Source organism: Haliotis asinina, chromosome 15, assembly GCF_037392515.1.
Source record: "Haliotis asinina isolate JCU_RB_2024 chromosome 15, JCU_Hal_asi_v2, whole genome shotgun sequence".
NCBI classification, from domain to species: domain Eukaryota; kingdom Metazoa; phylum Mollusca; class Gastropoda; order Lepetellida; family Haliotidae; genus Haliotis; species Haliotis asinina.
In genome coordinates, this window is record NC_090294.1 from 24,639,556 (window position 1) to 24,653,049 (window position 13,494).

General features: G+C 37.9%; 1 protein-coding gene across 1 annotated transcript in view; it reads right to left on the minus strand.

Annotated features, from left to right (window-relative positions):
* The window catches only part of LOC137264930 (uncharacterized), a 32,867-nt gene extending 24,599 nt beyond the window's left edge, over positions 1-8,268 (minus strand). Inside the window, exons 1-7 of the mRNA XM_067800283.1 lie at positions 8,010-8,268; positions 3,839-3,952; positions 2,552-3,364; positions 2,222-2,274; positions 1,587-1,850; positions 870-1,094; positions 39-111 (exon numbers count right to left, since the gene is read on the minus strand). Coding sequence (XP_067656384.1) covers positions 39-111; positions 870-1,094; positions 1,587-1,850; positions 2,222-2,274; positions 2,552-3,364; positions 3,839-3,944 — 1,534 coding nt within the window. The 5' untranslated portion in view covers positions 3,945-3,952; positions 8,010-8,268. The remainder of the gene's footprint in view (positions 1-38; positions 112-869; positions 1,095-1,586; positions 1,851-2,221; positions 2,275-2,551; positions 3,365-3,838; positions 3,953-8,009) is intronic.
* Positions 8,269-13,494: the final 5,226 nt, after the last annotated feature.

Consider the following 13,494-nt stretch of genomic DNA (forward strand, 5'->3'; position numbering starts at 1 on the left):
CTGTACTGTAACTGTATCTAAAACGAATTGTTTTCTACCTTCGTGAAATTGTTCCACAGTTGCAAGATGTTTTGTCTTCAGTTTGTAGGTATGACGGTGCGCCAGGAACAACTAGGACAAAACATTGTTGCCAAAGTAAATACGTCCAATCACATTTACAAAACATCAAATACAAAATATTTCAACAGTCGCTGTGTATCAGAGCATAAACATATCAAATGAGATAATCACATTTAAAGTATGTTAATAAATTCATAAATGACGACAATAATGAGATACAAACGTTGTCAAAAGTATCGCGAAGCCAAACGTGAAGTGGAACTACCAGCCCAACTTCAATGCAGAGACACTACAGTTTGTAATCTTTAAAAAACTGGCCCATCAGTCATTGCATTGGGAATAGGAACACATCACTCTCCTGAGCAATAGTCGTCTGTTTTTAAGCAAAAGAACACGTCTTGCACGTGTGATTTGTATAACTGCAGCGTATATTGACATTCAGTTTTAATCGTTTAACTGTGACATGGGTACAAGGTTGCCCTGACACATACGTGTTGATCTATCCCGAGTATCATTCCTGACAGCAGAAACCAGACAATGCTGATTCATCATTTTGTAATCATTAACCATATTTACATCGTATGAAAGTAAGTAACAATTTGGATCGCTTTTGTTTCGCTTTCTACCTTCTTCTTCACTGCTTGCAAATATCTTAGATGTGTGTTACTTCTGACGAGGTATAAACATTTTGTGAAGATTTTGCAACACTTGTGCATCCCCTTGATGACATGACCCACCTTTCATCAATGTGGCAGTTATTGTTTGGTAATATTTTTGGTATTATGTTTGGTGTGTAAAACGTGATGTACCTGTTTCACTGAGAGTTTCGTTTCCGGGTAGATCACTATGAAGATCTCTCTGATGGCTCCAGATCTCCGGTCTTCATTGAAGAGCTTTATTGCCTTATACATCAACTGAACAACGTGCTGAACTGGATACTCAAGCGCCCCAGTACCAAGTGCAGGGAAGGCAATTGTCTTATAACCTTTCTCTGATGCCTTGATAAGACAGTTGAACACCAAAGACACCATCCACTGAATTCACAAAATGAATCATTGAAGTTGGTATCACGTTTATGTTTTGGTATAATAAATATATCCACACTGGGTAAATGCAGAATTAATGAATTCATGTAAAACAATAGGAGCATCATATACCATGAGCAACTGCCTGTTATACATTCTGTTACTACAAAGGCATGCCAAAAGCGTAGGAGAAACTACGATAAATTTTTAATCATAAGCATGATTGTGTAGGTAATTTAGGCGTTCGCTGAAAGGTGGGGGTTTCTTGTCCCAATGGTTGCCAACAGTCACAAATACGTTCAAACTCAAATCAAGCTTTCAGTTGGAAAAACATGGGAACATTGTATAAGTCATTATAATACATTACTCGCCAGTTTCGAGATTCAGTATTTTCACTGAAGCCTTTAAGAAAGTCCAGTTTGAGCTTGAACCTACAAAAGATGTCATCTGCACCTCAGAACGGAACCCCGATTTACGGCACATTCAGATGAAAATACTTACTTTAAAACACTCGTCCTCCTCCTGTTGGTAGTTGGGACTTGATGACTGGGGAAAATTTGGCAGAGCTCCGTGGTAGATGACCTTACAGGTCCTGATGTTCCCCGGTCCTGTCTCTGCAACTTCACCATTGCCGATGCCATTGGGATAGTCTTTTGTCAACTGTTTCTGGATGGTATCCCCTGCAGTCTGAAGGAGGCACCAAGACACGCCTCGTCCATGAGCCAGGATTAACTTGTCGTTGGTTGTATTCACAATAACATCTGCCTGGAGGTAATAAATACGTTTAGTATACAAGTACATGACATCTTCAGGAAACATGTAAGAAATTTATGTAATTCCTTTTCTTTACAAGCCAGTCTAAATCCAATAGTTGCTGAGTTACCCAATAGATTATACAAACTGATACACAATAACTCCCATACCGATACTATATATAGCTGCAACAATGGTCTAAGGATCTGTCGATCATTTCAGAATAAATTCAAATTATCGAAGAATTTTAATCGTTTAAAAAATGGCTTTAAACTCCCATACCGATAGTATATATAGCTGCAACATTGGTCTAAGGAACTATCGATCATTTCAGAATAAATTCAAATTATCGAAGAATTTTAATCATTTAAAAAATCCTTTACCTTTTGTTTTTCGAGCGCATTCATTACTACTTTGACCTTTGTTTTCCTGGGGGCTGCAAAACAATTTCAAAAACATTCCAAAAATGTATTTCCGTGATTGAAACTGACTGTTAGTGTTAATATAACATAATGCCATGTACGCTTTGCGTGAAAATCTAAAAGTGTATGATATACATTCAACAAAAAAAACCTTTATTCTTCTATATTTAAGTATTATATGTATAATAAAATTATGCACTATTAAATACTTTAATACTGAAAATTTGGGGAGTGGGGGGTGGAGTTTGGGCTTAACGTTTGATAGAATTTCAGTTTTCTGCGTATACATACCTGATGGCAAGCTCATCCGAAGGGACTCAGCTATAGTGGATTGCGTTTGTTCCATGAAGCCAATTTGTTGTTGAGGAGTAATGATACATAGGTGCTTCTCACCAACACGTTGTGATACATCTGCCACAGCCAAAATGCTTATTCCAGGGCCGAGAGTTATGGTGAAGCTGGTGACACGTCCAACTTCAGCGTTGACGACCTTCACTGCCTCCGAGAGATAATTCCGTGGCCCTTTGACCTCCAGCGCATTGCCAGCTCTTGTCAACTCAACACCAGGGAACCTGTTCAGTAATGTTTTCACCTCTGTCCATTTGTACTGGGTGAGATAGTTGGCATATTCTTCAGGCATCAGAATAGTTTCGCTTCCATTGTCGTCAGCACGTGGAATGGATTGTAACGTTTCTCGAGAACGTTGCAGACTGTGACCCAACGATATGGCAGCATCAGCCAATGCTACCACCTTCACAACAGAACCCATTCTGACAATGAGAACTTCTGTATCCCCGGGCCCGTCTGTCGGTAAGGCTTCAACTCCACCCTCCTGCATCAGTGGAATCTCGTCGACGGAGAAGTCCATCTCAACGATGCTGTCCTTGATCATTTGTAGAGCCTGGCCTTCATCCTTTGATCCACTCGTATCTATGGTAACTGTATATGCGTCGAAGTCAAATCTGCATCTGAAGCCTTCATCATTCAATTTTTGGGAAACAGCTTGTGCCACTGCTGGTTTGCTCTTCATGTACTGCAGCTGGACGCGTGACAATGGTATACGATGAGTGTGGGGGTCGTCCGTGTTGGGAGGGTCATTCGTTTCTGTTCAGATATGAATAATTACGTTATATGTTTAAACATATGTTATTTTTGGAACTACACTTTCTCTGCAATTAAAGTACGGATTCTTGTACTTTTCTTGCGTTGAATCCTAATCGTCAGTACACAAAGCCAGCCAACTACCCAACGTGGTCACCGCGGGTTCCACAAAACAGGAAATCTGACAACTGGTAGTCTTGACCACGTACTTTGTGTATCCTATAAATGTAAACTGGTACGGCTCCCACGATCGAAAGCTATGAATACACAATGCCGTTTAGAAAGAGGACAAATGTAACATGTTATATTTGGGATTACTCTTTCTCTGTAAATGGCACTGTCCATCGAAATGACGTATACCCACGTGGTACACCCAGGATATGAATAACAGATACACTACAGTTATGTTTAAAACAATAATTCTAAAAAAAGACAAAAGCGCTCGGGTATCTGACCCTATTTTATAATGGACTTTACCCTCCTCTTCAGGGATTATGACAAAGCTTTCGCTTTCATCTTCGAGAAATTCTTGCATCTGTATCAGAGGATTTCTGCCCAAGCTCAGAAAGCGTCCAGAGGACATGGTGCTGTCTGCAACAGAAGCACCAATGGCATGGCACGAAACAAATAGAAACTTAATATTCATATTCATAGTCATATTAATACGTTCGTTTCAATGAACATATGAACCCGTACAACTCCGTCATATCAGTCGCCTGCTATGTCAGCCATGTGTTGTGGAATATAAAATGAAAAATACGCAGGAACGTGTCTATTCGAGAGTTAGGTCGTTTCAGCAGCATATTACAAGATATACATACTCTATGATCCTGTCTAGAAACGTTTGCATAAATATGATTTTTTTTTTGCTTGGGTGTTGTTCAGTCTGGTGTTGACCACGCAGTGATATTCCAACCATATGTTTCTTTCTTTGTGGGATGTTTAAACCCGCACCGAATATTCCTACTGTATGGTCGTTTGTAAATGATCGAGTTTAGACCAGACAATCCAGTGATATGACACCAGCCCGTACACAGACAAAGATCCAACCACGTCAACCTGTTTGACGAAATGATCGAATACGTCTCTCACTACCAGCTAGCGAGCGACCCTTTCAGTCACACTCTATCCCCAGAGGGGGTTGAAGTATTGCAAAATTATTGTCCTCCTGTAGGGGTAAAGTCCCAACACTTTCAAGGCAAATTTATACTCATTGTTTAAACGTACTCTTTATGTTATTGTAAATTATGGCTACACTTTCCTACAGTAGCCAACGAATTGGGGTCCATGCAGGTAGCAAACGTACTGCAAGTCCCCATGTTCCCCAGTATGGTGATCAACCCTCAGCTGCTGGTGATCTATAGCCCGTTGTAATATTGTATTACATGCTTGTTTTAATTCTCTGTGACAATCTTGATACTTTACTTTGTTTTTGTTTTTATAATTTATTATTTATTATGAATTTGTAATTCGTCAAAGTCATGATATGGCTGAAATATTGCCGACGTGACAGTAAATCCATGGGGGTGTGGTAGGCGAGCTTGCTAAAGCGATAGGCTAGTGATCTAGTGAGCTGACGGGATCGAGTCCACCTGTGACCGGGTGTAAAAATCTAGGAGTCAACTCTGTGTGCAGACTCTTTCAGTGTTGTCACAACCCCTAGTGTACAGGTCAAAAGAACCCACGAATCCGTTGGAATATGACCAGATGGCGACACCTACTTGCGGGTACAGCAACTTGCAGTTAACTTGGTCAAAGTGCTGCGATAATGTGTCCCAGTTCACCCAGTTGTGAATGGGTACCTCGTAAGGAGTGGAAAGACACAACTAGTGGCTGCAAGTTGTATCATCCCCAGGGAGATGATATTGATAAAAGTGCAGTTTGAGACTGACATCCAGTGATCGAAAACAAAGCGCCTAACAGCAAGTGGTCTGGACATTGGCGATATATAAATATATATCAATAAAATAAAAATAAAAAATCCTAACTCAGTGAGCCACACTCATTTTTTCCACCATCTTAGATTTCTTGCCTGATGTTTCACATATGAGTTCCGTGAGTTGTATAATCTACGTAGTTTACTTATCTAACAGCTGAGCAACATGTATCATGAAACACTGTCTCCCATTTATCTTCATGGCGTTCATTTTCATCTTGTCACATAAACATTACAATTAATGGGGTCTTGCTTAAACATTACTTACGTTTGGCAGGATTACTGTACTTAGGTAAGGTAATGAAGTCTCGAAAAGAGGCAGTGTATATCATTTCGATACGGGTATTTGTCCTGTAATGTGCAGTTAACAGTTTCCGTGTTGACTCTTATACGGTATAAGGTTGACTTTTATATGGACTTCACATATTGTCCCTAATCGACTCGGGGTCTTCGGCGTGAAGACTACCCCACTGAGTATGGTGTGAATATGGTACTTGATAATAAACGAGTATGGTATGAATATGCTACTTGATAACAAATGAGTGAGTGGATATGGTTTAACGCCGATTTTAGCAAATATTCCAGCAATAACACAATGGGGAACATCAGACACACACGCTTCACACATTGCCCCTAATCCAATCAGGGTCTTCGGCGTTAACCGCTAGGCTACCCTACTTAGCATGGCATGAATATGGTGCTTGATAACAAACGAGTATGGTATGAATGCGGTACTTGATAACAAACGAGTATGGTATGAATGCGGTACTTAATAACAAACGAGTATGGTATGAATGCGGTACTTGATAACAAACGAGTATGGTATGAATATGGTACTTGATAACACACGAGTATGGTATAAACATGGTACTTCATAACATACGAGTATGGTATGAAAATGGTACTTGATAACATACGAGTATGGTATGAATACGGCACTTGATAACAAACGAGTATGGTATGAAAATGGTACTTGATAATAAACGTGTATGGTATGAAAATGGTACTTGATAACAAACGAGTATGGTATGAATATGGTGCTTGATAACATACGAGTATGGTATGAAAATGGTACTTGATAATACACGAGTATGGTATGAATATAGTACTTGATAATAAACGAGTATGGTATGAATATGGTGCTTGATAATACAGAAGTATGATATGAATATGGTACTTGATAACAAACGAGTATGGTATGAATACGGTACTTGATAACAAACGAGTATGGTATGAAAATGGTACTTGATAATAAAGGTGTATGGTATGAAAATGGTACTTGATAACAAACGAGTATGGTATGAATATGGTGCTTGATAACATACGAGTATGGTATGAAAATGGTACTTGATAACAAACGAGTATGGTATGAATATGGTGCTTGATAACATACGAGTATGGTACGAAAATGGTACTTGATAATACACGAGTATGGTATGAATATAGTACTTGATAACAAATGAGTATGGTATGAATATGGTACTTGATAATAAACGAGTATGGTATGAATATGGTACTTGATAATACACGAGTATGGTATGAATATGGTGCTTGATAACATACGAGTATGGTATGAATATGGTACTTGATAGTAAACGAGTATGGTATGAAAATGGTACTTGATAATAAACGAGTATGGTATGAATATGGTACTTGATAACAAACGAGTATGGTATGAATACGCTACTTGATAACAAATGAGTATGGTATTAATAAGGTACTTGAAAACAAATGAGTATGGTTCCATTTAGCCGCTATTTCAGCACAACGTTACCACGGAAACTGTTAGACTGTACACATGACAAATACCAGTATCGAAATGATATACACTGCCTCTTTCCGAGACTTCATTATCTTATTGAAGTACAGTAATCCTGCAAAACGTGCGTAAAGCTGGAACACTGCTGAGTGCGGCGTTACACAACAAACCAACCAACCGACGTTTTCTTACTTTCACATTGAAAGTCAAAGAACGCTTGACACACAACAGCGTTATAACGAGTATGTGATCGACGACAAAGCCCTCACTATTTCATAACAACCCTTATATAAATACGATTCCTATCCGTCACCAACACTATATAAAACTATTGATAAACTCTGTATGAAAAAGTGTACAAGTAGGTGGAGATTGATGTAAATATAATATGCATATCGGCATTCAGACTAAGTGTGTCATCACAGTGCACCTTGTACATCCCGACTACACATACCTCTTGATTTCAACTTCAGATGGGTTCTTACGTGAAACTTATTGTTTACAGCACACAATGGTCGTTTTATCCTGTCGACAAGTTTCCAGATCCGGACAGTGAATTTCAACTGCAAACTGTATCAGTTACACCTTACTGTGTCCCACTTAGCAGACAGCGACCGAGTTTGACAATGCTTGTATTGCAACAACTTAACGGACATGAAACATCTATGGGTGAGTCTAGTCATGGCAGCTTTTACCTGTTCGTTCTTATGAATCCTCTCGAGGGGTAGAATGTATTTTTTGACTGCCGTGTACGAATAATCCCATGCATTTAGAATCGATGTGTTTGTGATTCCTTAGGAATCGGGCAGGGGAGGTAACTGCTGAGGGATCGATATATTCTAATGCCTGTGAAGTTGTATTGTAAACAGGACGTCATGAACGAAAACGAACAACAGAAATCATCATGGCTTCAAGACAGATGTAAGCAAGGTAGAGATGCTGTAACTACTCACAGTGTAGACTGGCGTCACTGATTATAACAACGGCAATGGCGAAGACGATAAATTAAAGGCCTTCCAGTCAAATTTCCAGCGTCCGTAATACTGGACTTCTTTAGTCTCCCTGAACCTGTCTTGTGCTCAATCCCAACTCCTGACTTCAAGTTATGTGTATGCTAGACAGCGTTCTGAATAACGCATTAGTCACACCCCTTTCACAGTCATCTAGTACCAGGTTTCGTTTCTCGTCTGTTGTCAAATCTACCATGTCAATAAAGGAAGCCGTCTGCTACACCAGGGCAGATAACTCTCAATACATAAAGTAACAAATAATTCAGAAAAAAATATATATTAGTATTAGTATACGGAAGCCTAATGCTCCCACTTTTGTAGCCTAAAATATTTTTTTTCAAAGACAATTCTCGTTACTTCGATCATTTACCCATTGCTTCGAGTATCTTCTCGTTATTTCAATAATTTTCTCGTAACTTCGAGTATTTTCCCGCTATTTCAAATATTTCTTTTTCGTTGCTTCGAATAATTTCTCGTTACGTCGAGAATTTTCTCGTTACTCAAGTTTCTTTCAAAAACTTGAAATTTCGAGTATTTTTCCGTTATTTCAATTATTTATTTTTGTTCCTTCGATTAATTTCTCGTCACTTCGAGTATTTTCTCGTCGCTTCGAGTTTCAGTCAAAAACTTGAAATTTCGAGTATTTACTTGTCGCTTCGGTTTTTTTTCTTAATTTCTAAGTTTGATGAATTTAGCATGTATATTTTAGGAGATCTGCTCCGAGCAAGATGACATCCTCATAGTCACACACATCCTACATCACCCGAGTTTCAGTGGTCATAAAACAAAATTTCAGTTCAATAGGGGGATTGCGCACCCTTGCAACCACAGTATCTTGCCTAAGGCAGACCTCTCAAAAGACAAACTGCTTAAAACAACACACTTTATGGCTGTTTGCATGAGGCTTAATTAAGCTGATAATAATGGCATGTGCCCAGATATGTAATTATAAAGTATACTTTTTTAATGCATGTAATGAATTATTATTTTTATATTAAGATCTATTGCATCAAAAATACAAACTAAAGTGCTTGAGTACATTCTCAACTTCTCAAACAACTCAGTTCTCTGCTACTTTTCACTCTAATTACTAGTAAACTAAGAGAGATTGGAATGTGTTGTCACGATAATCTGCAGTGACTGGTAGCAGAACAGAACAAAATGTTTATTCACAGAACATACGAGTGTATATAAATATAATAATTTATTAAAATAGTTACATATCATTTGAAAAGGCACAGTGTTTTATATATTTGGATAATTTGAGAGTGAGTGGTTGATAAATCACATTTCATGAAAAAATACATGTACAGATAGAGGGCTTCACACAGAAATATTTTGTTAAATATTATATTCGTTGTTCGACAAGTGGTGGGTATATTAGTAAAACATGGAATTCGTCACATATGGCTTGACTTGACTTTAGTTTTCTTTCAAAACATTCAGACAACGCCCTGTTTCCATTGGTAACCTCTGAATTCCAAGATTTTACAAACGGGTCTAACTCACTGTACTCACCATACCCTGTATTGACTCCAGGTGAGCTCATTAATTGAATAGGGGTGGAGAGTATGGTTGAGCTAATTCTGTTGTGTGAACCGCAACTGAGAATTAACTGAGAAATGATACCATGAATTAGATAACTTTGATATTTTGACTGAAGTCAATGTGATCAAAAAGCATACCATTTTGGTATGAATATCAGTACGAATTGGTTTCCTTCCAGTCCCCCCATACAACATGTAATGGTGGGCACTTTCCTTTACGCGAGGCAGTTTTCTTGAAAATGTCAAATGAACATTTTGAAAATGTTAAATGAACATTTTCAATACCACTTAAATTTTCATATGGCCAGAGGTCGTATAACCATTTCTAAATCTAATGTTGTCTTTTTTATCTGGTCACATACCACAGTTTTCAAGGGTACAGCTTAATTAAACCTTATGCAACCAATAGTCCAGGAGGAGAGTCTCAAAAGAGGCCTAGAAATAGGATTTCGTAGCCTCCCCTGTACAGATTTGGTTTGACACTATTTTCATTTAGTATGATGTCTTGGGCTCATGAAAAGGCCAGTATTACTCTCAGATTGTGACATCAGCTTTTTTCACAGGCCATATTATGTGGTGGGTGTCTGTGTGCATTTTCATGACTTCTGGTTTGCTGCCCGACAGCATCTCAAAGTTAATCATGGACAGTTTTACTACTATCCATCTGATCACTTTCATTTTGACTTTTGTATATTGCTAAAGGATATATACATTTTTTGACATATTTTTGCATTTGTAAATAATCAAAATAACCATCTTGAATTGTCGTGCGTTGTCTTGTGTTCTCGGCAGTTAAATTTACATGAAAAGTAACACAGAATGTGTCCATTTACATCCAATGTTGATACTTTTAATGTTTTTTTACACTTGTCTCTTCTAGAGTGGTGACTCAAGTAAACAAGTAATTTTGTATGGTCATCTCGTGTAAATATAATGGTTTACAGCTTATTCTTTGAGACATAGGATTTTAGCGATTCTCCGACTTTTCATGGAAATGTAGTGGTGATTTATTTATTGAACGTTTACACTATTCTTGTAACTAGAATCAGTTGTTTTTGTTTCCTGTTTACTTTTAGAGTGACAGCATGTTATATGGAATTATTTCATATTACCCAGAATTCGAAATGGCTGCCAAGCTGCCCACTATAGGTTATAGGATATAGGTTACTTTTTATGCATAAACGTACTGATATAGCACTCTTTTAATGTTGATAGGGCTCCCTTAATTCAGAAATGATAACTTCGACCCTGTTGTAGCTATTCACATTGATCTGTCAGACAGCTCTTAATCAATTTTGATTCATTCAGAAGCTTACAATTAACTCTCCCCCTCACTTTCTTTCATATCATATGTTGCATCATGTCAGAATTGGAGTCATTAAAACACTGGAGTTTCACAAGAATATCGCTAAATGTTAAGGGAGTAAATCGGAATTTGCTACAATTATATAAAGCATATATTAATTTATATGTTCTGTTGTTTGCAAACAGATCTTAATACACACACAGGCAATGTATGATTATTCAAAACCAGTTTTAATCCACAAATATACAATCTACGATCATTTACTTGCAAATCTGAATAAACAGATGTACAATGTTTTTATGTGAAACCAGATCTAAATCCACAAATGTATAACATACTATGTACAGGACTGAAAGATGCATCCACACCATGACTTGTATCTATGTGACAGCTGATTCAGCAAATGTACATGTAACTGAAAATGTAGCCTAGAGGTATTCTAAACACTGGCTAGTAAATATAACATCTTATCTGAAAAAAATACCCGACTAGGAGCAAGAATAAGCTGTGAAACGTCGTATAAAGAATAAAAAAAGAAATGGTTCTGAAACTTGGTATAAAGAATAAAAAAGCGAAGTACTGTTATCAATAAAATATGTCATGTGTTTAAAGTTATATTGTTGTTGTTTTTAGAATATCTCAAAAATGGGAGTACTTTGTAAATCACCTAGGTGTCAATATTGTGGTTACAAATCCACATTTCTTTAATGTCAATTTCATCTTTGTCGAGAGATTTAATTCATTCAGTAGGTATGATTCTACTTTGTCTTTCTATGATGCATGTCGCATCACAACACATCTTTCGAACTAGTTGGCACAAGGAAAGCATAAACAAACCCACCAATGGACATGATGGGCTAAAACACTTCAGTGTCCACCATAGCACCATATCTTGATGATGACATGCATACAGTGATAGATGTGGTTTGGGTGTTCCAGTGGTATAATGGTGGATGTAGTTGTGTCGTAATTAGTGGTGACTGTGTTGCATCCCATGTTGTGTCGGTACCCCGGTGGCTGTGGTGGCTATATGTAGTGGTGCATGTTGTTGTGGTGCCTTATGCATTGGTGGATATTTTGGTGTCCCATGTAATGCCGGTGGTGGTGCGCCATGACATTGTATTGGTGAATGTGATGGTGGTGTCCGATGTTGAGATGATTTCTCACTTTAAACAAAAGGTAAACCAGACATAGTGAAATTAATATTTCGAATCCAAGTAATTTTACCTTGCCAGTTGAAAGTTTATGTCTTAGAATTTTATTCAACTTAGGATAAAAGTTGTTTAACAAACGATCATAGATTCAAATCGTTATTACTGGTTTGTATTGCAAGGGGGTAAGCGCAGCAGTTAGATCAGTGAAATAAGAGCACGTGCAGTACGTGATGAGCGTTAACTTAGACCAACCCAACTCCTTCTCGGCGTTTTATTTAGTATGCATACCCCCTTGTAATACAAACAAAGAGAGTGATCTGAAATTATGATCGTTTGTTAAACAGCGTTCATCCTAAGTTGAATAGAATTCTGAGAATTAAATGTTCAATTGGCAAGGTAAAATTATAAGAATTTGCTATCTTAATTTCACTTTTTTCGATTTACCTTTTTGTTTAAAGAGACATTCATCGGTACCTTTTCACTGCAAAGAAACTGTAATTGCAGAATAACACGAGTGAGTAACGAATGCGATGAGCAGTGATAAGCACATCACAATTTACAACATTCCCACCCACGGACGACAGTTTGTTTTAATTCACTTTTTATAAGATCTATACACCTATGTCACTTTGGGTTTAACTTGTCATTTTAGATTTACAATGCGTCATACCTGTATTGTATTAGCCGTTGATTGTGTTTTAATTATATTGTCGTATATAAATATATCTGTAATTAATGAAGAAAATTTTTGTTTCGTTTTGTTTCAATAAACAATATTACCATGCCTCACTTGGCTCAAGCTAAATCACAAAAAATGTCTGTGCAAACATTTGTTTTCAATAGCTTTAATTGATACGTAAGGTGATCGGTTTGCCCTGTGTCGTTTCCAGCTGCACACTGTAAGCGAGCGACCAAAGCGATCGACTGAAACCCGCTTGGAGTCTGAGCACCGACTCACAATGATGTGAAATATTCGTCGAGGGGCCAGAAAGTTATGAAATCCTGTAGAGGTAGGACGACTTCAAAGATTCTTCGGAAGTGCAACAGAGGACCAGACAGGCAGGTGTTTCCAATTTTGTTTGAAAGAAAATATGCGTCTTCATGAATGTTTGTTTAATATACAGTGTACACTCATTCTCTCATGGTATACAGCCATTTAGGTATAGATGGGAAAGGTTGAAAGTGGTTTCTGCATGTAAACGGAGTGGTAGTGTAGCCTAGTTGTTCAAGTGTTGGCACGCCATGTTCAGTGCCAGTGTTCGAGTCCCTACGTAAATACTATGCCTCACGCCCACTTCTGAGGCCCGTCGTGGGAATATTGCCAAAGCGGCATAAAACCACACTTACTCGCTGTTGTTAAACCAATTTATATACACGAGAAATGTGATTCCTGATGCTTATGCATGGCTCATTTCTTTCAG